We start from the raw sequence: 25,262 nt of genomic DNA, 5'->3' as shown, positions 1-25,262 counted from the left end.
TGGCAGATTCATGGGATCACCTTCTCCTTATCATACTGCATGCATGTATCCCTCTGGGGATCTCTGACTACCGATGATCGATCACTGCCGTCCTAATCATCATGATGGGTTAAAAGCAAAATGTTTGCCACCATGTACAGCCACATTAGAGCAGGTACAATAGGAGGCTATAAGCCATCTGCAAACATATTTTAAGTAGATAAATAAGGAGAGAGAAGAGCAGCGGGCTATAGATTTATAGCCAACTGTAACACGGACTCCAAGACGCAATGTGTGTATGATAGGTGGGATCATGTATTAATAGTGTAGTATGTAACTATATATTGTATGAATAAGCTATTAGATTAGCTATAGATAAATTGCAGCTAGTAGTTGGCTATACTATTAAACTTGCTCTTAATGATCCAGACCCATCAAATGTGTTTTGGACCTAGGGATTTCTGCTACTGCCAAGGTCTCAAAACATCTCCCAGCCAGTGGTCTTATTCTTGTGCACGTAGAAATTCATGTGGAACGCGATAGTTCTGCTAGCTGGAACAAAGGACTAAGATTTGTGACATACAGATGATACGCGCAAAGCACTGATCAAAGGATCCGTAGATTATCTCAGATACCATGCAATTGATGTGCATGCTAGTATGGCCACCATATTCCCGATGCCTCCTATTCATATCACTCCCTTGAATCGTAACAAAATTATGGAGTTCTTGCCTCCTCTATTATAGTTCCTATCTCAATCTATTATATACTAAAAGTCCATTAAACTTCCTACAAACGCTCCCTAAGCCGCCACGTGGCAATTCTATAAACGCTCCTAAGTCGCCATGTGACGTTTTAATATATTAAAAACATCTAACCCTCGATTTTCATTTAAATTGGTGGGTCCATAATTTTGCACCATTAGATTAGATTAATAATAGACCCTCATACGTATGCCTCCCTCACCGCCTGCAAGTACGTACGTACAAGTACGAACGTAACATACCCCCCCAGACTTTTTTCCTTTTCTTATACACCTTCTTTTATTATTTTGCTTTACCTAATATACCTCCATAATATTATTGGTGTTTGAACATATGTTTATTTACTAAAGAAATATGTAATTATCATTTATTTTGTTATACTCTATCCATTAAATTTCCTACAAACGCTCTCACGTCACCATGTGTCACTCTACAAACGCTTCTACGTTGCTAAGTAGCGCTATAATAAATTAAAGAAAATCATATAAATTCTTAGAGAAAATAAAACATTTAATCCTCGATTTTCACTTAAAGCTAAGAGACCATTATTTTAGACAATTAAATTATTAGATCTATAAAAAATAATCTCTCCCTCCTAATATCCCGTTCAAATTATTAAATCTATAAAAAATAATCTCTCACTCCCAATATCCTATTCACATACAAGAGAAAATCCTTGCGTACAATTCATCCGGGAAAAAAAAGGCAAAAGCTATACGTATGTACGAACGAAATAAAAACCAAAGATATTGATAACTATGATTGAAAAAAATCACTGCCAAGATTAATTATAAAAGCACCAGCCCAAACGATCAGCCAAGATAATCACCATCAGCTCACGGCTCAAGCACGTATATGCATTATCTGCTCTTCTTATTTTTAGGTTGTTGAGATATCTAAAGCATAATAAAATCTAAACAACATTTGATTCATATCTTCGATTGAATGTAGACTTTCATGGTTACCACGGTCAGTGTCATCTTCGTGGAGGGCTCCATGCATGTATTAACTTTTGGTCAGTTTAGTTCTTTACATTCTTGACAATTAAATCAATAATTTAAATCTATATATTGATGTTTTATTATCAAATTAAAAAATAGTGTGAGCCATATATATGCCTTCACCCTTTGCATTTTCTATGATATAGAGATAAAATATATTACTCTACGAACTTTAAATTAGGTCAGTGTCATCTGCGTGGAGGGCTCCATGCATGTTTTAACTTTTGAAAACTATAAGTTGGTTTTATGATCAATTTAGTTCTTTATATTCTTGACAATTAAATCAATAATTTAAATCTATATATTGATGTTTTATTATAAATTAAAAAATAGTGTGAGCCATACCATCACCCTTTGCATTTTCTATGATATAGAGCTAAAATATATTACTCTACAAACTTTAAATTAGTGAACCCGTTATTTTATACCGTTAAATTAGGTCTATTGAAAAAACAACCCCCCCCAAAAAAAAACAAAATCTCCCATGTAAGAAAAAGCAAAGTAACATATATACACATGTAAAAATATATAGCTAAAAATATACATACATACTATGATCAGAGAAAATCAATGGTCTCTAAACTATGATTTTCCATGATATAAAAAATATTACCCAACCAATATACGCAGTTAAACTAGATCAAAGATGTAATATGAATTCAATGGTCTGTAAGTGTTCATCTATTAAATATGTATCAATTTCAATAATTCTGATGTATTCCTTTAATTAAATGAACTATTATTGACCTATAGTAGTTAGTGCTAACTGATAAATACATAATGGCACATAATAATTAAATGTCATAATAATTTTTCAAATAATTATGGTGTACAATATCACCTGACAAATAATTTGAATCTACATATGTAAAAATGAAAAATGAAAACAACAGAATTTAGTTATATTTTTTTCAAGTAGATCTTATCTAATTTTAATATGTGAGATATTACGATTCTCAAATATTTTTTTTGAATTTTTCAAAACTATTTGATTGGTATTTGAAAAGTGAGAAGCACACATGATACATAGACATGATAAACTTTATTAAAAATACTTCTAGCGAGTGATATGGCTATACTACAACCCCTTAATCCATCATGAGAACTATGGTCATATATGTAGGTTTTTTGTTTGTCATATAGTTTTGGCAACAAATAAACAATCCAGTAACACCCATAATATATTTTCTTATACTTCAGGAATTCCGATGTGTCGGGCATAGTTGATGGATGTATGTCATACACTCTACTAACATGATAACCTCACTCACTTTCAAATAAGAATATTGTATATGTATTATTGAAATTTGAGTAATATTGATTTACACTATAAACAAATTGTGTCTACTATATACCACAAAACAACTCAAACTTTAAAAAGGATTATTGTAATCACCTCCGTCTTCTCTTTTTCCATTCTCAAAAGGGTGCCAAGCATAGATAATAAAGCTTGCTATACTACCATGATATAGCAAAGGCATACATTTGGATGAGTTAAGCCACCATGGGTACTTAACGATGCAATCCTTTATGAGAGTACTAATAGTGAATTAGCCGTTAAAACTGTTCTCCACGATGGTCTTGATGGGCACGACTATGTCGATATGTGACCCATGTTTCAAGGTATCGAGGAAGAAAGCCTTGGTAGTTATGTTCGGCTTCATCCGTTAGATGGGCATTCATATCAAATTTTTAACAGTATTATCCTATTAACTCATAGAAGCGATATTGTTATAATATATTTTTTTGATAAAATATTATTGGAATATTTATACATAGATTTGGAAATAAGTCAGATCGACATGAACAGTTAGGTTAGTAGTGGAGATAATTTTTTTAGTCGATTAACGATGTATTGTTCTTATTTTGATGTTACAAATACAATTTCATCTATTAAATAATCACTCAGGTTTCAAAAGAACGATAATAAGTATCCATAATAAAATAAAATAATAATAATAATAAGTAGTGGCGATATTAGGCAAATTTATATATAACCGGGACATAGTGATTTATGTTTGAATCTAGGAAACGCTTTTGACATAAACATTAAACAAAATGCCAGCACATCTGCGCGGGCTTCTTTCCTAGTATTTTTAATTCCTTCTATGGGCTTTCCTAGTTTGCTTCTACCAATACAATCTGATGAGTGACATTTATTCTCTCTTTTTTACATGTAGTTTTCATTGGTCCAAAGACGAGCTGATGCATATATATAAGGATAAAGAAGAATCTACAATAATCTTTGTCCAATTCATTTTCGTAGGCGGGAGCCAATCACCAGAAAATAAAAGGTGTGGTGCCATGAAAAAACATTTTTTTTAGTACTGACTAAAATATTAAATGGCAGAAAAAAAAGATTTGTCACAACGAGATGTATAAATTTACTGTTACTCAGAAAACTTTTGTTCTATGCAAAAACATGTCTAGGGGATGTCTGAAGAATCTGCATTCCACTTGACCTTGTTTAGACACTGGTGCCTGCCAACCCACTAAAATATAGGTGGAACGGGGCAGTAAAAAATGTAAAAATCATTGTTGACGAGAGTGAAGGTGATTAATGTCGTGTGATGTAAATGTTGATAATTCGAACAAAACATGTCTATGAAGTGCAAAACTGAAGGATCCTCGAGAACTATGTGGTTTCTCCCACAAAAATAGTCAAAGTGAACCATGAAGTTGCATCTTTCATGGCAGATAGGCTTTATTTAGCTTGTGATTTACTACATGATTTAGCTCCTATTCATTCTTGTATATATTAGTTAATTCATCTGTGCTTGCACCACAACTCTGCTAAGCTTTTGTTTTTGTTTTGTTGTCTGCATCTTTCTGTACTATCTCAATAAAGCAAATGAAATCTTTAGCATTTCAAAAATTCCAGCAGAACATAAGTTTTATCCTCTTGGATTCATGGACATTTTTGCACAATGTTGGAGGCATGCCACGAGGACCTTCAACTGAACCTGCCGAAACCGCCTAACCAATGAGGAACCAAGCCAAGACCATTGGGTTCGACTAAGGCGAAGCCATATGTCAAAAGCCATGTGGCGAAGCACGCAAGCAAAAGGCCAAAGACCTAAATCCAAGCTTTGCAATCAAGAGAACTACGCAGGCGAAGGTTATATGGGCGAATGGCATGTGACGAAGCACGAAGGCTCCGCCTGGACTAGGATCCATGCGAAGGAGAGGACCAGAGGGCCCCCCAGCCCAGGGAAGCCCTTTCCGTCATAACCAGGCAGACCAAGTTGGCCCATCTAGAGCCCAAAAGTGTAAAGGACACTGTGTGCCCTCACTAATGTCCCTTTCACAAGGGTATCCATGTAAATTTTCCTGTACAACCTAATCCCTAGGAGGTGTAAGCCTCTGGTCTAGGATTATAAATAGCCCCTAGGACCATGTAATGAGGGGATCCTCAAAAATTTTTATCAAGTTAATATATTGTTTTACTATTCAAAACATCCAACCAATTTCCACGTTCTTCGACGTGACGCGGTTGTCATTCGACAACACACAACATGATTCGATGTTAACATAGCCTTGAAATCTGTCGTTAACAAACCTACTATCAATTAATAACAATACAAATCTCCTTCACATTCGCAAAAGTATGCACAACTACTTTGAGATTTGTGATTGGTCAAAGAAACTTCTCTCAAAATTTCTCATTGTCTGTGGTCTTGTGCATGTAAGAGTTCATGTGGAGCTTCATCCTCGACAACTTTTCTAGACTTCACGAGACTTTGTGACATACAGGCCAGACATCTTAGAATGTCTGCCAGCAAGATCTTTTGCGTCTTATCAAGACCATGCTTGTAGAAGCTTTCCTGATGCCTCTTATTCATATCACACTATCAAGTCATAACAAAACTCTGGAATTCTTGCCTCCTCTATTATAGTCTCAACTGTCTTTCCTTATGTTATGTGGTTTAACTTCGTAGATTGCTTCTACCAATACTATCTATTGAGTTGTGAGGAAGAGTAAAGAGTGGCATTTATTCTATCTTTTTAAATAGTGAAGAACTACTCATTGTCATTGGGCAAAAGACTGGGTGATGTATATATAAGGATAAAATATCCATTATTTATTTGTAGTCTGTGCATTAATTGTACGACACTTAGGGAATAAGGATCAGGGTTTGATTTTTTGGTTTGGCCGATTCTATCGGAGGTCAAATTTGAATAAAATACTACAAAATTCAAAAAAAAATAAAAATTTCAGCAAAAATAATATCGTACCGAGGGTTGGGGTCCGAAATGACCAAAAATTTTGTTCCGGAATTTTGAACCCTGCTAAGGACAAATGGACTGAGCAGAACAAACAAGATTTTTCACAAGGAACATCCCTTTGGAACATTGTTTTCCACGATATGCAAAAACAGCAAAAAAAAAAAGAGAATTAAATCACTTGCGCCAATGAAGATGATTGATACCAGGCAATGCAGTAGACCTATTTATTACTGCATACTACTATTCATTATTTTTCTTGGTTCACTGCAAATGTAAAGCCCGAACGAATATTTGGGCTTGCCAACACTAAGAACTCATACACGCACGTGACTTTCACTGGCATGGCTATCCATTACCCTCTGGCACATGAGGTTAACTTAACAAACTATATATTCCCTCCGGTTATAAAATTTTTGACGTTTCGAACATGATCTCACATATCAAGAAGTAATTTATTAGAGTGTTTATCCATATTTTGTCCATATTAAAGATGATCCTGTGCTAATTGTAATTACATCTCTATGTATATATCTAGTGCGTTCGATTCCCTATTGTTGAGACATTTTTTAATTGCATGCATTCAGGGTCAACCAGTCCAAGATTACATGCTGAACAAAAATGTCAACAATTAGCATTCTCTGGTTCCAAGCCTGAAACGTCAATAATATTGGTGCCTGAGGGAGTAAATTACTTAGTAGCTGGTTCCAAGCCTATATAACATCAATAGTTTTAGTACCGGAAGGAGTAATTACTTAGTAATTAGCAGCGGTGTTTTCAGTCTGTATGTGGTCAGATAGGAGCCATACTCAGATAGAATTTTTCAAGGAGTTGATTCTTGCATAGTGGCGCACCACTGCCAGACAAATTTGCGAATGTGTAATACAAATTTGGTGTTGTAGTGGTTGAAAATAGAGTTTTTGCAATACACATACTCAATGTAGTAATATTTGTCTGGGCTCTAAAAGTTTTTTAGCTCTGCCAGTGCCTGTATATGTGGTTTTTTGCACGTAGAAGTGCTTGTGGAGCTAAGATAGCTCTGCTGGATTGTGCCACCTGGAATGTTTGCCAATAACCAATTTTTGCCCTTTGTGATAAAAAAATATGTGGTACTCATAGTTGCTTTCTAGAACTTGACTGGTACGCTAGTACAGCCACCATTTTCCTGATGCCTCCAATTCATACCACACTCTCGAGACATAGCGAGGCTGTCTGGAATTCTTGTATCCTCTATAGCAAAATTCGAGCTCGATTTCTATATTAAAATTCCCAGATCAATTTATTCATGTGTGGGTGCCTACTTTGTTTCTACCACTACAGTACTATCAGTTCTATTGTGATGAAGAGTAGGAGTGACATTCTCTTTTTCTTTACTTGCAAAATAAGTATCTCGAGGTACCTAAATTTTACACTATTTTTTCTACCTCGAGTAAGTATTTGAAGGTACCAATTTTACAGTAGAAAATATGATATCTCTCAGTACTTTCTCAAGAATGGGTAATACTCATTGGTCAAAAGATGCGGTGATAAATATATAAGGATGTTTATTTACAATCTCTGCATCGTGCCCATACTTCTCAACGCAAGGAACATAAATAGTTTCAATAAATGAAAGAAAATATATAATTATTAGACAGCAGGACAGACAAGGTGGTGAATAAGTGTGAAAATCATTGATGATGAGAGTGAAAGGTGAGTATTGTTATGTAAATGTTAATAATTCAAACAAAATCTGTTTGCAAAGTGCAAAACTGATGGATGCTGAAGACCAAGCAGAGCTTCTGCTCTCCAACTCTCCGTTCCTGAAGAAGGAAACATGCAAGAACTTTGTAGTTCCTCCCTCAGAAATAGTAGAAGTGAAACTTGTAGTTGCATCTTTCATGGCAGATAGGGTTTCATGGCAGATGGCAAATACTACCAGATGATTCATATGCGCTTCATGCATCTCAACTCAACTCAGCTGCGCATTTGCTTTCCTTATTATTATGTTGTCTCTGAATCTTTCTGTATTACCTGAATAGAGTAATGCAAATCGTCAGCATTTCTAAAGTTCAAGGAGAACACAAGTTTTATTTTATCCTCTTGAACAAGGGTGTAGGGATGTTTTTGCACAACACGAATTAATAATAACATAAGCTAGCTTGAAATCTGTAGTCAACAGACCTCCTAATTAATTAAAACACAGGCTTCCGTCATACAATCACAACAGTGTGCAGAACAACAATCAAATTTGTGCTGGGCCAAAGAATCATTGAGATTTGTGCAACTGCCTATCATTGAGTCATTGGCAGTGGTCTTGTGGTGCCCATAGAAGTTCATGCAGAGCTCGATCCTTTGTGACGTACAGGCCATACCACCTAGAATTTCTTCCTACAAGAAATGTTCCATCTTGTCACCGAGCTAGTGGTTGTGTTCGTAGGTGATTTCATAGAACATGAATTGTATGCTAGTACAGCCACCATTTTCCTAATGCCTCTCATTCATATCAGATATGACACACTTGAATCATAACGGAACTCTTTCGGAATTATTATAACGGAACTCCTCTATTATAATCCCCACGCAGCTCCATCGTTTTTCCTTGTGTGGTTTTTGCTAGTTTACTTCTACCAATACTGGTATATTGTGATGAGAGTAAGAGTGGCATTCATTGTCTCTCGCTTTTACCAGTAAAGTACAGCTCATTGGTCCAAAGATGGGTTGATCACTTGCTGTGATATTAATTGTGCTTAAAAATAAGGACAAAGGACTGAACAAACAAGATTTGTCACAACTCACAAGGAAGGAAAGACGAAGGAACATCCCTTTGGAACATTGTTTTCCATGATGTGCGAAAAAGGAAACAAAAAACTACATCGTTTGCACAATTAAGATGATCGATACCAGGCAGTGCAAGAGACCTATTAATTATTACAAATTATTCATTACAAAACCTGAACAAGCTTTGGGTGGTTTTCCAACATATATAGAACTCATACAAGCACAAGGCATCATGTGCACAGGACCCCATGGACATACTCTGCCACCATCCTAGTGATCCATGACCCTTGGCAAATGAGGTTACCTCAACTAACTAATTACTTGGCTACGGGTGTTCCAATATGCACGTGGTCACAAGGTAACCATGCTTAGATGGAATTACCTAAGGAGTTCGTCTGCCACTGCCCGGCAACCCCAGGAAGTGTCCCAGGCTTGTCCTAGAATGTGTAATAGAAATTTGGTTTTACGCAGTGATTGAAAGTAAACACGGAATATCCTTAGATGTGACTACGAAATTGGGGATAGGCGTAACTCCGTATTATGATCTTCTACAAACCACTTTTCATTTCAAGCATACCAACACCACAAGGTGGGTTTTAATATGGCTTCACAGGCCCATTTTCTCCAGTTTTGATAGTACAATAGTGTAAATAGGACTATCAATACCTAACCTAAAACGGTATGTATACCATGGAGGACTTATCAGTTTGGCATGCAAAACCGAGGGCCGCCGAGCCTCATGAGCCTGGATCCTCCGCAGCCGGGCCTCGAGAACCTCTCTTATTCGTCACGATCATCCTAATCATAGCAGGAAGCTCTTGGCTGTCCTCATTGTCTCGACCAGCCTCCGCCCTCCCTCACTAACGCCGATGGTGTTGTTCGGCTTCTTTTCCAAGACGATGGCCGAAGAAGTTGAAGAGGATGCCATCAATGTCCTTGGCTGAATTGTTTCGTGAATTTGACAAATCTTGTTTGGGTTTGTCCTGGTGGAATTGTATTTGAATTTCTGAATTGGAGGATATTTTGATCTTGGTTTTCATTCTTTTTTAAGCCATTTTTTTCAAGCAGTTGACTTAATAGTGTCACCTGCAAAAATCAATTTTCGTAAGCGGGGTTCTTAGGGTGGCCGCCTAAGAAAATCAAATGAATGTCTTGTAGATTTTTGGAGTGTGTAGTTTGATCGTAGGTGAAGTTTGGGCCGCCTTCGAAAACATGTTTTGGTCACCTACAATAACGTATTCCGGAGAAGTGTCATAGAACCACACACAAGAACAAGATTTCATGAATACATCATTTTTGTATCTGTCTCTAGGATCTAGATCCTCTATTTAAGGATCACTTTTCCTTTTTATAGATAAATGTAGCTTTAATGAACTCAACCAATTACATCAAGATAATGCAATCATACTGAGAACATATAGTAAGATGCATATAACCAAACACACGTAGTCTCAACTTTATATAAAAAAGGAGTGCAAGAAGTATTATAGACCATCAATCCTAAGACTGCAATGCCAGCCATGTCCCTAGCGAGGTAAAATACTCTTTCACCACCAACTCCAAGTGTACACATGCCGCAACAACCAAATCATGCGAAACAGGCTTTTGTAGCACAACCCAAATACGCAGCTAATGGATAGTTGAGAAAATATCCTGCAAAGAAGAGGAAACAAATTTTCTATCAAAAACCACATCATTCTTGCATAACCATGTCAACCAACAAGTAGCAACCACTCCTAAAAGACCATATCTTCTGAAATCCTTGTGAACATTTCAAAGCCACCTAGTAACACATATGCGAAACACTATGGGGGTGGAGGGATTGCTAGCTCGACATGTATAATATAACAAACGAAATGGGCTAAATGGCATTCAAATAATAAATGTCTTATTGTCTCATTATTCTGACAAAAATAACAATTTTGTTTACCATGTTAGTTATGTTTAGCTAGATTATCCTAGTTAAAACAACTCCCTGTCGTAAATATCAAAGGAAAATCTTTACTTTAAGATATACTTTTAAATTCCAGAGACATATATTTAAATTAGGCACATCACTATGGAGTAGTGCTAGACAATAGTATTTCATCGTGAACTCCCCATTAGTAGTCGAGCTCCATTTAAAATTATCTTGCCCCTGTTTTAGTTATACAGTAGCAAGGAGTCATAATAAACTATTCTAGGCCACTAATTTCAAACCAATTATGTTCCTTCTCCATGAAAAAATTGGAGGGTCACTTTTCCTGCAACATGTAAAAAATACTATATCGAATTAATGTAATACTTTGATCTAAGTGGTTCATTCCAGATCTAACGGTTAAAAATGCCAGAAAATGCACAATACTATTTATCTTTGCCATAGCAATCAGGGAAAGACCCTTCTTATATTGAACACTCTTTACTTTGGGTACCTCAACTACGACGTAAGGGCTATCTATATTGGACGCTCTTATTGGTTTCTACTCTAGCCTAAGCATTGACATTGCTGATGATTGGATAGTGGGGAATGTTAGACCGTATTGTTGTTAAAGAGATTCAAGGATATGACTGATCTTGTATCACATTCCTTCTTTTTCATCTCTATCTTCTACTCTATATAAACCACATACCATGTCTTGACATATACATCATTCATCATTTGTAGTACATCTCTTCCCTCTCGTACAAGTGTTCAACGTTGAGTTCAGTTGTTTTTCCAGTGCCATTGCTGCACATCTCCAACCATGGATGGCCTGCTAGCAATATAGTAGTGTTAGATTGCCTGGAATGGCTGTTGCAGTCAGTTAAAGAAGAAGAGGGGGAAGGACTGAACACACGTAGTACTTGGTGCGCTGTGAGCCGCTCCTTAGGATCCCGGACAAGGACCTTCCGAAGCAGGTCCTTGGCACCTTCCGACACATTTGTCCACGGATCCGCGTCAAATTCTAGCATGCCATGCAGCACCTTGTCAAATACCCCCTGCTTTGTATCTGTGAAAATACGGCGGTAACAAGCAATTTTGTGTCATAGTTCAAGATACATGCTGGAAACCAAGTGAAAAGTGGTGTGTCAATAGTGTGTGCCTACCAGCCCAGAATGGTGGTACGCCACAAAGGAGGATGTAGATGATGACGCCAGCGCTCCACACATCAGCTTGCTGCCCATAATTCCCTCTCAACACCTCTGGTGCCACGTAATACATGCTCCCAACCACGTCAGTGAACGTCTCACCTGCAACGACTAACACAATGCAGTTCTTCGATGGTGAAGGTGTCATAACTGATTGATTGATTTACCTTGGCGGAAGAATATGGAGAGGCCAAAGTCAATGAGTTTGAGTGGCGCATCCTCCTCGTTGCTAACGAAGAGGAAGTTCTCGGGCTTGAGGTCGCGATGCATGACACCGAGAGAGTGGCAAGACTCGATGACAGAGACGATGATGCGGGCAACCTCAGCAGCCTGCCTCTCTGTGTAATATCCCTTGCTGATGATGCGGTCGAATAGCTCACCGCCAGTGCAGAGCTCCATAACAATGTGCACCGCCACGGCATCCTCGTAGCTGCCCCGGATGGAGATGATGTTTGGATGGCCAGCAAGGTGGTGCATGATCCTGATCTCGCGGCGGATGAACTCCACGTCGTCATCAGTGACGAGCTTCTGCTTTGCAATCGACTTGCACGCATACTCCTTTCTGGTTGCCTTGTCCACGCACAAGTATGTTGTGCCAAACAGGCCCTGCCCAAGCTTGCGCCCAAGGTTGTACCTATCCTTGAGATTCTCCGCCTTTTGTTGGAGCACTGACTCCACCTGCAACCCGGCGCTGGAGATGTGCTTCTTGACCTGAGACTGATGCCTCTGCTGTGGCTGGGTGCTCGATGACGGCGGCGGTTTGGTCGGTTGTTTCGGCCTGGGATGTGGTTGAGTTGGCTTTCTCACTGGCTTAGAGATAACAATTGGTCTTGGAGGGGCAGTAGAGGTGAGCTGCTTCTGTGGCGGTGGCGGCTCAGAGGTCGGTGAAGAGAGGGAAGAGGGCTGGACGACGGGGACAGAGCGCGAGATGGTGGGGTGGGATGGGGTGGAGGAAGTGGTGGTGGATCCATTTCGCCAGATGGCGCAAAGAAGGCCGTTCTTCGACAAACTACAGGTTGTGCCAACACAGACGTTGCCCATTAGAATGGTGCTGTTGTGGTCATGCTGGTGGTTAAGGTTACCCTCATCGATGTCCTCTTAAGTTTTTTTTTTCTTGTGATCAAGAAACTTTAAGGAGTTGGGTATATGCATAGTTGCAGTTGATTTCATACAACTTGGCTGGTAGTATAGTCATCATTTTCTTAATGCCCCTTGTTCACATCACATTCTTGGAACATATAACTAAGCTCTATGCAGGAAAGACTTGCATCCCTTTAGGGATGTCCTCTCATTTTTGCATCCTATCCAAATTAACTTGTATAGAAGGGCTGCGTTTGACAAAGTAAGCTAGAGTGACATACTGTGTCTATTTTTAGCAGTAAAGTATCCATCGTTTGTTTGCACTCTCAGCATCATATACTTAAAAGTAATGACAGATGGTCTAAGATATTTTTCACACATTAAATGTACATTATTAAACAGCAGGACAGACAAAGATTTGTCACAAGGAAGGAAAGAACAAGGACATCCAATTTGAACTTTGTTTTCCACGACACATGAAAACAGAAACTAAAAACAAGTGATGACTTGCAACAATTGGGATATCGATCCTATATTCCCAAGGAAAGATGATATATCCTAGGTAGTGCAACATACTTATTTATAGTATAACATACTATTGTCTGGAGCTCAACCTGTCGTTCCGTATGTAAATACACTGTAAACAAGTACTATATCTAGTAATCTGCAGCAGTGACAGAGCTAGAAAAATCTTAAAGCCCGGGCAAATATTACTATGTTGAATATTTTCTATATAATTTATATTGTCAATTCCTATCATATATAATATCAAATTTCTACAACATGTTCATCGACAAGCCAGCCACTGATAGAATTTCGTTTCAAAATCCTAGATTCCAAACAGGGCCTACATGGACCAGCCAGTATGTTAATCCCAGTTTTGGCAGTTGCAAGAAGTGTATGCAAGAAATTTTCTGTTACTTGGAAAACTTATGTTCCATGTATAGACATTGGTTGCTGCTAGAAAGCCCCTACATTATCTTGAAAAGGTAAAAAGCTATAAATTTAGCACATCTATTTTCTATTATATACTAAAAGTCGATTAAACCTCCTACAAACGCTCATAAGACGCATGAGGCATTTTACAAACGCCCCTAAGACTTCCCAGTATACACCTAGGAAGCCTAGCAGGTTAACGCACAAGTTCTTAATGAGGTGCATCACATCGATTGCGTGGCGGACCTATAAGACATCCCAATAGGGTAACTCCTAAAAAATTGACTTCTTCTTCCACATCGCCACATGACCATCTTCACTTGCTATAGGTTGGCTGCCGGATCACTTTTCCAAATACTACTGTCAGATCTTACACCATAGCAAACACGGTTTTTCCGTTACGATATTTAGGCTTAGTATGGTGGTCTGCCTTATCTTCAAAATGTCTGCCTTTCTTTCGTACAGGGTGGTTTGCAACAAGAAATCGACGATGGCCCATGTACACAACCTTCGTACAATGCTTCAAATACGTACTGTCAGTATCATCCATACAGTGGGTGTAAGCCTTATACTCCTTGTTTGATTGTCAATCGTTAATGGTTATGAACAGCAATACTCATAGGTTAAATTGCTCATATTTGTCCTCATTCCACACAACGACAACTCTTTTTCTTTCATAACAGTTTCAGATCTTCAACCAATGGTTTTAAGTACACATCAATGTCTTTACCAGGTTATTTTGGGCCTTGAATAATAATCGGCATCATGATGTACTTCCGCTTCATGCATAACTGAGGGGAAAGGTTTTAGATACACATGGTCACAGGCCAAGTGCAATGACCGCTGCGCATCTCTCCAAATGGATGCATTCTATCCGTACTTAAACAAAACCTTATGTGTCAGGGTTACAGATAAGGCATACCTCCTATCCTACAACTTATGGAATATATCGATAAGATATACCTTCGCGCATACGGATTGTTCCCGTAAATGTCACGTGGAAACCACTTCGAATTATGGAAAATATCTCTACGAGTCAAGTGATTTCCAAAGTCCTACTCGGAAGGGATAGATTTTCTGTAATACCATACTAGGTCCGATATCGTCAAACCTTTCTTGGGGATCAAGATGATCCACGGTATAAAAGGGACCCCCTGGGAAGGGTTCAAGACATCGAATTCAATCGCCAACACACCCACCAACGCTTACGAAGCCAGATTACGTGGAGCCAAATCGCCGGGAGATTTCGTCGAACCCCTCGACTACGATCTCGTCGATACCCTCTATTTCGACTAGTCTCTTTGTCATCTGTTCTCATCATAATCAATCTCATATAAACTGGACTAGGGCTATTACCTGATAAGCGGCTTGAACTAGTATAAACTTTGTCTTTTGTCTGCTTGATGTCGAACTACGTAGACCCTCGTTCCAACGTACCCCAATACTCTACTCATCCGGTCCGCGAGTATCACTCGTTGACAGTGGCGCGCCAGGTAGGGGGACTTGGTGCTCAAGGATCAACCGGTATGACTTCAAGGATCCCCGACAACAGTTCCAACACTGGCGTCGATCAAGGCAGGGGAGATCGCTGGTGTGGACTCAAGTCGGATCCATCGTGTTTTCGGTCTATATCGTCACACCGATCTCGACTGGCCCAATCACTATCGGGAACGAGAGAGGCATGGTTACGACTCTAAGAAACGACGCCCCGCCGACAATTCCTCCCACTCAAGTGGAGAACGGAACATCGATGGTCCCAACACCTAGGAAAAATCCTCAAACGGCCGAATTTTGTCCCTTGTACAAAAACCAGAGCCGACAAGGAATACCACCTAAAAGCCGACATCCAAGCATATTCTCGAGGATTGCCCGGTGATACTCCACGTGAAAGCTGAACTCTACGCCTGCTAGGAGCGTGGGATTCAACGCACTTCACCGACAGGAGTCACATACTACCCAATTCACAAATCTAGGTCTCACGACCTTACAAGCTGCAGGATCTTTCTCACAACTCTGAGACCACCGCATCATCGTGTCCAACAACTGCGAGTTCAAACTCCATGTGTTCCCAGGGACCCAGATGCGATGACGACATCAGATCGGTTCGTAGGATATGTCGAAGCTAATCCGAATGAACCATTTGTGCTACACCTCCTAGAAGACTACGAGTCCTCTTCGGAGTCACCACGGGATGTAAACGTGGTTGACAACACTGAAACAAGCGCGTCCACAGCAGCGAGAACGCTCGCTCAGCAGCTACGAACCCTAGATGCGATATTGAGTGAAAGTCCTTTCGACCCGGTCACAAACCCCGACGTCAACCAATGGGCTACGCGACTGCGAGAGACAATGACTAACCTCAATGCCGCATTTGCCGAAGCAGCTGTCAACCCGGAGCAGCATGAGGACGGAGGACCAACCGCAGGAGATGCAAACAGAGAAAATCCCAACGGGACACGTCCCTCCGGTGACCACTCACCCCGAGGAAGACGAGATCCTACTCCACCGCGTCCCGCGAACCGCGATCTTCGCGATCATTTGGACTATCGGCGGAGGGACAAGAGAGATCGCGACAACAACCGGCGTCGTTCTCCTTCACACCGTGGCGATAACACCGACGCCCGACAACATCGCCACCACACTCCTCCGCGGCAGAGAAGGGACGACTGTCGAGGAGGTGCCCTAAATGAAGATCAGGATCGACGGGCCCACAGCGGCCACCGCAATGACGCTAATAATGACAACCGGCCAGATTAGGGAGCTAATCGCCGAGATCAGGAGCAAAACGGTGGCAACCGACGAGATTGAAACTCCCGATCTCCCGCTCTCGGTCGAGATCGAGGACGAGATCATCATTCGAGAAGCCGGGCTCCCGAACCTAGCAACCCCTCATCGTCGTCATCATCATCATCAGACCAGCCTCCTCGATTACGTCAACATCGCAGGCCACCTTTTGCTATAAAGCGCAAATGCAGGGCATTCACGCTCGAACTTCGAGATGTGCGGTGGCCCGAGAAGTTCCGACCAGGCGCAATAGAGAAGTACGATGGAAGCACAGATCCAGAAGAATTTCTGCAAGTCTACTCCACAATCCTCTATGCCGCTGGCGCAGACAACAACACGCTGGTAAATTACTTGCCAGCTGCGCTGAAGGGATCTGCTCATTCATGGCTGGTCCATCTCCCGTCCCACTCGATCTCATCATCGGAAGACTTGTGGTAGTAGTTCATCGCCAACTTCCAGGGAACCTACAAACGCCACGCAATCGAGGACGACCTACACGCTTTAACTCAGAACCAAGGTGAATCGTTGAGGGACTATATTCGGCGCTTCAATGAGTGCAGGAATACGATCCCCGAGATCACCGATGCTTCTATTATCTGCGCGTTCAAATCAGGTGTCCAAGATCGATACACCACCCAGGAGCTGGCGACAGACGAATCACGTCTGCCCGAAAGTTGTTCGAGATCATCGACAGATGCGCTCATGCGGATGATGCATTAAGACGCGAAGAGGGAAAGAGCAAGACGAGCGAAGAGAAGAGGTCGAGTAACAAGGATGCACCAGAATCAAGCAAGAAGAGAAGTCGTAAAAGTGGGAAGCGCAAACCCTTGGGAGAAGTCCTTGCCGCTGAGCAAACGGACATGGTTGAGCAGTGCAGTGTGACAAGCGGAGCCTCGACATTGTTCTACTCAAAATACCAGGACCAAAAGGGACAATCACTATCCAGGGCAATGCTAAATTGGCAGTGCAGTGTGACAAGTGGAGCCTTGACATGGTTGAGCATACTCCCAACCCACCCACCACAACCGAGTAGCCTAAGAAAGTGAGCAAACCCAGCAAAAAGTTAAAGCCAGACGGTGCTATCAAGATAATCCCGTTGTCTAGCTCCAACCCCGACAAGACGGTCAGGATAGGGGCTACACTGGGTGACAAATAGGAACTCGTGCTCATCGCCTTCCTCCGCGACAATGCAAATGTGTCCGCTTGGCAATCGTACGACACGTCGGGAGTTCCCAGGGAGGTGATTGAGCACAAATTGATGGTGCGACCTGACGCCAAGCCAATTAAACAAAAACTGAGGAGATTCGCACCCGACTGAAAACAGGCCATACGAGAAGAGCTCGACAAACTTCTCAAAGCTGGCTTCATCAGAGAGGTTCTCCACCCCGAGTAGCTCACCAATGCAGTAATGGTACGCAAGGCCAACGGGAAGTGGAGAATGTGCGTCGACTTCACCGATCTCAACAAAGCGTGCCCCAAGGGCCATTTCCCTCTTCCTCGAATAGACCAACTCGTGGACTCAACAGCAGGATGCGAGTTGTTAAGCTTCCTTGACGCTTACTCCGGCTACCACCAGATCAGCATGGCCAAAGAGGATGAGGAGAAAACAACGTTCATCACGCCCTTCGGTGTATTCTGCTATACCATGATGCCATTCGGATTAATAAGCGTAGGGAACACATATTAGCGTGGAATCCAAGGTGCACTTGGCAGTCAGTTTGGATAAAACGTCGATGCCTATGTTGACGATATCGTCGTCAAGACCAAGATAGGCGATCCACTAATCGACGACCTGAGGGAAACGTTCGACAATCTCCGCAGATATCGTATGAAGCTAAACCCGGAGAAGTGCACGTTCGGAGTATCATCGGGGAAGCTACTCGACTTCCTTGTCTCAGGACAAGGGATCGAGGCCAACCCCGAGAAGGTGAAGGCAATCGAGAACATGAAGTTGCCCACAAGGCTCAAGGAAGTTCAGCGGTTGATGGGATGCATGGCTTCGCTAAGCCGCTTCGTCGCAAGGATGGGAGAACAAGGACAAGCTTTCTTCGCCCTACTCAAGAAGCATGAAAAATTCAAGTGGACCCAAGAGGCCAAGAACGCGTTCATCGTACTCAAATGCTACTTGTCAAACCCACTGTACTCGGTTCTCCTCAAATTAATGAAGAATTATTTCTATATATCGCTGCTACACCTTATTCTGTGAGTACGGTTATCGTCGTAAAGAGGGAAAAAGTACAACACCCTGTGTACTACGTCAGCGAGGCCCTCCACAACGCAAAAATTAGATATCCACGGATACAGAAACTGCTCTACGTCGTGGTCATGACATCAAGAAAGCTACGCCACTACTTCCAAGCTCACAAGGTCATGGTCGTCTCCTCTTTCCCTTTAAAGGAAGTTGTCAGAAACAAAGACGTCGTCGGCCGCATTGCTAAATGGGTAGTCGATTTAAGCCAGTTTTATGTACACTTTGTACCAAGGACAGCCAAGTCTTAGCTGACTTCGTAGCCGACTGGACTGTCTTAGCTGACTTCGTAGCCGACTGGACTATCCCCGAAGATAGACCGGCCAGCCAAATAGATAATGAGACTTGAACTATGGCGTTCGACGGCACACTCAACAGCCAAGGAGCGGGAGCCGGGTTCATCTTGACATCTCCTTCCGGAGATCAATTCAAGCATGCAATCCACCTCAACTTCCGGGCAACAATCAACACGGCCGAGTACGAAGGCCTACTCGCGGGAATAAGAGCAGCAGCTGCACTCGGTGCTAAGCGACTAATCGTAAAAGGAGATTCCGAGTTAGTTGCAAACCAAGTACACAAAGACTACAAGTGCTCTAACCCCGAGTTAGCCAAATACCTCGCCGAAGTTCGAAAAATGGAACATAGGTTCGACGGGATCGAAGTACGACGCGTCTATAGAAAAGACAATGTCGAACCAGACGACCTCGCACGCCGCGCTTCCAGACGAGAACCACTTGAGCCCGGAACATTCCTGGACATCTTGACAAAACCCTCAGTCAAGGATACGCACGACGAAAGTACCACAACCAACACTGACATCCCGCCGGGGGCTACAAAAGTCGCATACGTCGTTGCAAACATCAAGACAACAAACGACTTGCGTACTCCGCTAATAAAATTCCTAGAATCAGACGAGCTGTCGGATGACGACACGGAGGCAGAGAAATTATCCCGTCAGGCCAAGATATATTGCATGATCGGCAGAGATCTATACAAAAAGGCCCCGAACTGCATCCTCCTCAAGTGCGTCTCATCCGATGGTGGAAAAACTCTCTTCCTTGACATCCACGAAGGCATTTGTGAATCACACGCTAGCGGACGTACCTTGGTCGGCAAAGCCTTTAGACAAGGGTTTTTCTACCCAACAGCCTTAAAAGATGCCTGTGACATTGTGCAATGATTTGAAGCTTGCCAGTTCTTTAGCAAACATACCAAGTTGCCAGCACAAGCGCTCCAGACTATCCCTTTGACATGGCTGTTCTCATGCTTGGGGCTCGATATACTCGGAACATTCCCACGAGGACAAGGGGGCTACATATTCATGTTCGTGGCAATCGACAAATTCACTAAGTAGATTGAAGTGAGCTAACATGAGTAATTAAAGCCGACAACGCCATAAAATTCATCAAGGGGATATTCTGTAGATATGGTTTGCCTCACCGCATTCTTACAGATAACGGTTCCCAGTTCACCAGCGGTGACTTCCAAGTTTACTGCATCGAACTAGGAGTCAAAATTTGCTTCGCCTCTGTATCCCATCCTCAAAGCAACTGACAAGTCGAACGTGCTAACGGAATAGTACTCCAAGGGATCAAAACCCGCATGTATGATAGGCTCATGGCCTACGACACAAAGTGGGTAGAAGAACTCCCGTCTGTACTATGGGCCGTATGAACCACGCCGACAACATCCAATAAGGAAACACCTTTCTTCCTCGTGTACGGATCAGAATCCATGCTCCCCACGGAGCTGTGACATCAGAGCACACGAGTACAGAAATATTCCGACGAGGAACAGGATGAAAGACGAAGCGACGATGTGATTCTACTCGAAGAACATCGTGAACAAGTTGCCATCCGAGCAGCTGCATACCAATAGGCCCTACGCCGATATCACGAGAAGCGCATCAGAGCTCGCACACTTGCTATCAGCGACTATGTCCTCCAACGAGTTCAAAACCAGGCAGGGTAGAATAAGCTCTCGCCTAAATAGGAAGGACCATACACGGGGGTGCAAGTCTTGCGACCAGGCACATTCAAGATCGCAGATGGCGAGGGCCGCAAGTTATCCAACTCCTAGAACATTGATCAATTACATAAATTCTATGTATAGAATCAATGTACCCCACCAATATCAAATAAAATTCAAGGAAGCTATTTTCTTTTTTAATATTTCATGAGACAATGTTCCACCAAGAGATCCCTTATCGCGACAACACCTACCATTGAAATCGAACCTAATGTCCCATTACGCCAGTCCGACAAGCCTTTGAGAAACCTACAGGAATTTTGGCTGGGTATGCCCAGAGCAGATAAGGTCATGTCGGATACTAAGAGCCAAACGACCATGTCAAACCTGGTCATGTAAGAGTGCTCAATGATGGCGCATTAACCAAGCCGTATAATCAGAAATTGACTTTTCCAACTTCATGGCTGGGAGCTAGGTAATCACGTTTTCAATTAGGCAAGTTGTGGGTCATCAAGCCTTCTCCTCCGACAAAAGACTTCTCCGAGGACAAGGCTGGGGGCTAGGGAGAGTACCCAACTCGACAATGGGCAAAAATAGCCTGAGCAACGAGCAGTACTTGCATATCTCATAGACCGCCCAAACTCTTAGTAGATAGATTTTCATTCTATTTACAAAAGACTTCACACTTATATTACAGACGTTCCTCTTGATGCTTTTTCCACAGGGATCGATATCTACCAGGAAGGCCATTGCCAGTCCATCGATAAAAAGACTTTCTCGGCGAGAGGAGCAAGAGAACGAGCCAGATGATCGACTTCGCTCGCCGATAACCGAGAACGGCCGAATCCCTCATGAAGAAATCCCAGGTTCATACGAGGACGTTGATCTCGGATGCAGGCAAGTACGTGGCGAAGTATATACAGATCACAAGAGTCCGAAATATATCTTCACCCAACCGGATTTGAATCTCCGACAACGAAGATAGTTGGAGCTAATCAAAGATTATGACAAGAGCATTCACTACCATCCGGGTAAAGCCAATGTGGTGGCAGATGCATTAAGCAGGAAGAGCTGCTGCAATGCCCTATGCACCGAGGGCATGTGTAAAGAATTGCAGCAGGAGCTTGAACGTCTCAACGTGGGAATCGTAGAACACGGGTTCGTAGCCGCCCTAGAAGCACGGCCTACGCTCGTGGATCAAGTCAGAGAAGCTCAAGTGAATGATCCTGAGATAGCTGAACTAAAAAAGAATATGAGGGTCGGAAAAGCCCGGGACTTCCTTGAGGATGAACATGGCACGATCTGGATGGGAGAAAGATTGTGCATGCCCGATGACAAAGAGCTGAACGATCTAATACTTACTGAGGCTCATCAGACTCAATATTCCATTCATCCGGGTAGTACCAAGATGTATCAAGATCTCAAAGAAAAATTTTGGTGGGCCAGCATGAGGAGGGAGATAGCTGAATTCGTCGCGCTCTGCGATGTTTGCCAGCGAGTTAAAGCAGAACATCAGAGGCCCGCAGGATTGCTACAACCTCTTCAAATCCCGGAATGGAAATGGGAAGAAATTGGAATGGATTTCATAACAGGTCTGCCCAGGACATCATCTGGTCACGATTCAATCTGGGTAGTCGTGGACCGACTTACCAAAGTTGCTCATTTCATTCCAGTGCATACTACTTATACGGGCAAAAGGTTGACATAGCTCTATCTCTCGAGGATCATGTGTCTACATGGAGTACCCAAAAAGATAGTATCTGATCGAGGGAGCCAATTCACTTCAAAGTTCTGGCAGAAATTGCAAGAGGAATTGGGAACCCGGCTGAATTTCAGCACAGCCTACCATCCGCAGACCGATGGTCAGACCGAGCGGGTCAATCAAATATTGGAGGACATGTTAAGGGCTTGTGCACTTGATTTTGGTGGAGCCTGGGACAAAAGCTTGCCGTATGCGGAGTTCTCTTACAACAACAGCTATCAGGCCAGTCTACATATGGCGCCGTTCAAAGCGTTGTACGGTCGGAAGTGCCGCACACCTCTCTTCTGGGATCAAACGGGCGAACGTCAACTGTTCGGAACAGAAGTGTTAATGGAAGCAGAAGAGAAAGTCAGAACCGTCAGAGAGAGGCTGAGAATTGCCCAGTCTCGACAGAAGAGCTACGCAGACAACCTCCGAAGGGAGCTCACTTTTGAAACAGGGGATTATGTGTACCTTCGTGTTACTCCGCTCCGGGGAGTACACCGTTTTCAAACGAAAGGCAAGTTGGCACCACGCTTCGTGGGACCATACAGAATCTTGGAACGTAGAGGAGAAGTTGCTTATCAGCTAGAACTTCCATCCAATATGATCGGTATCCATGACGTGTTCCACGTGTCCCAGTTAAAGAAGTGTCTGAGGATACCCGAAGAACAAGCCGATCGGAGCACATCGATATCCAAGAAGATCTGACGTATGTAGAGAAGCCAGTTCGTATTCTTGAGACCAGTGAAAGGAGAACCAGAAACAAGGTCACTAGGTTCTGCAGGGTTCAGTGGAGCCACCATTCAGAGGAAGAAGCAACCTGGGAAAGGGAAGATGAGTTGAAGGCCGCCCATCCGCACCTCTTCACCAGCTCCTCCGAATCTTGGGGCCGAGATTCCGTTTAAGGGGGGTTGGTATGTCACACCCTGAAGTTCTCTCCCCAAGCCTAAATTGAATTTATAAATCACCTTGAGAAAATATCGGTGTCAAAGCAAGAGAAACCCTAATAAATTAATGCAAATAATAATCGGAATTGGCATGTGGGATTTTTCTTGAGTTCTACATGTTGAAATATGCTAACAAGATTTTTAGTGGAATTTTCAGAGCTCTAGAAATAATTTTAACCAATTAAAATTGAGCACAAGCAATATTTAATTCCCTGGAAATTTTTTTCCTCCTTTTTCTTTCTTTTTCCCTCCTTTTTCTTTTCAGGATGGGCCGCCGGCCCATTCCCTCTCCCCCCCTTCCTTCCAGCTGGGCCGGCCCACAGGCCGAGGCCCAGCTAAGCCAGCCGCCTCCCTCCTCTCTCCCGGGGTCGCCGACAGGTGGGGCCCACCTAACGGGTCCTTCCCCAACCTCCAGCCGCCGCCACCGCGCCCACAACCGCTGCCGCGTCCACGCCCCGCCTCCTCCGGGCCACGTCGGCCACGCCTGCGCATGCGCCCGCGCCTCCTGCACCCACTCCCCCTCTCCCTCACCCGCACCCGCGCTCGAGACAGTGGGGATACGATTTTAGAATCCCGCCTCTCTCTCCTCCCCACCTCTCCCCACTCCGCCGGCGAAATCGCGGCCACCCCGGCCACGATCAGCCCTTGTGAGCCTATATAAAGTACCCCCGTTCCCTCCTCTCTCTTTTTCGCTTTGCATTCGCCCGCTCCCGTCCCCTCCACCGCCGCTAGCCGCCGCGCCGAGCCGCGCCATCAACACCGTCGCATTCGTGAGACTGACACCTGCGCTGTCCGCCTCTCTGCCGCCGATTTCCGCCGCCGAAACACACTCCGCACCGTGCGCCGGTGAGTTCGGCCATGGCCGCCGCCTTCGGCCAGCACCCTAGCCATCCGTGGTCTCTCTCCCGCTCACTAACCCCTCCCTTTTGATTCCTTAGGTGATCCCGGAGCTCGTTCCGCTAACACCGCCGCCCTCCATCGCTCGCTGTCGTCGGTCGTCGTCGGTGAGGTCCCTCCTCCCCTTCCTCTCTCTCTCTCTCCCGCGCCGCTAGCCGCCGCGCCACCGCTTAGCCGCTTAGCCGCCGCTTCGCCGCCTGCGTCGCCGTGACACCGTCGCCCTCCGCCACCGGCCGGTCGCCGCCTCGCGTCGCTGCTGCAGGCGCGCCGCACCGCCGCGCGCCATGGCCGCCGGGCCGGCTTGAGCCGTGCCCGCGCGCGCCGACCACGAGCCGCATCCGCCGTTCGATCTACCGGATGGTAGATCGGGGCCGTCCGTTCGGCCGCCCACGTGGCTGCCGCGTGGCCGCCGCGTCGGCGCCACGTCAGCGCCACGTGGTGCGCCGTCCCTTCCCCGGTCCATGGACTCGGTCCACCGCGGACCGCCACCTGTGTCATCGCCATGTGGGGGCCCGCATGTCGGCGCCACCTCTCTCTTTCCCCGGGATTTATTTATTGTGCAATAGTTCAATTAAGGATTTTTCTGTTTATAGTAAAATCACAGTGAATCTTCTAAAATTATATCTAATCCATCCGAGCTCCGTTTAAGCCCATTCAAGTCTCAGTAAATCAAGAAAAATGTGTAGAATCCATTAATAATGGTTTCGTTCTCTATTTCAGTAGTCTTATAGCCTGTTTGTATTGTTTGCCTTGTATGTTGCTTAGATTCCGGCTCTCCCGATGCTCCGGTGTACTTTGAAATAGTCGCCGAGGTTCCTCCAG

The 25,262-nt window shown here is 43.4% G+C and overlaps 1 protein-coding gene across 1 annotated transcript; it reads right to left on the bottom strand.

Annotated features, from left to right (window-relative positions):
* Positions 1-11,362: 11,362 nt before the first annotated feature.
* LOC127757902 (calcium-dependent protein kinase 27-like) lies at positions 11,363-12,877 on the bottom strand. The gene is made up of 3 exons (XM_052283494.1): positions 12,004-12,877; positions 11,795-11,938; positions 11,363-11,697 (listed from the first exon to the last, which is right to left on the bottom strand). The coding sequence occupies exons 1-3, from the start codon at positions 12,875-12,877 to the stop codon at positions 11,363-11,365; spliced, it is 1,353 nt and encodes a 450-aa protein (XP_052139454.1).
* Positions 12,878-25,262: the final 12,385 nt, after the last annotated feature.

This window comes from Oryza glaberrima, chromosome 12 (assembly GCF_000147395.1).
Source record: "Oryza glaberrima chromosome 12, OglaRS2, whole genome shotgun sequence".
Taxonomy (NCBI): Eukaryota; Viridiplantae; Streptophyta; class Magnoliopsida; order Poales; family Poaceae; genus Oryza; species Oryza glaberrima.
Note: the sequence above shows the minus strand (reverse complement) of the source record. Positions and strands in the feature narration are given on the sequence as shown.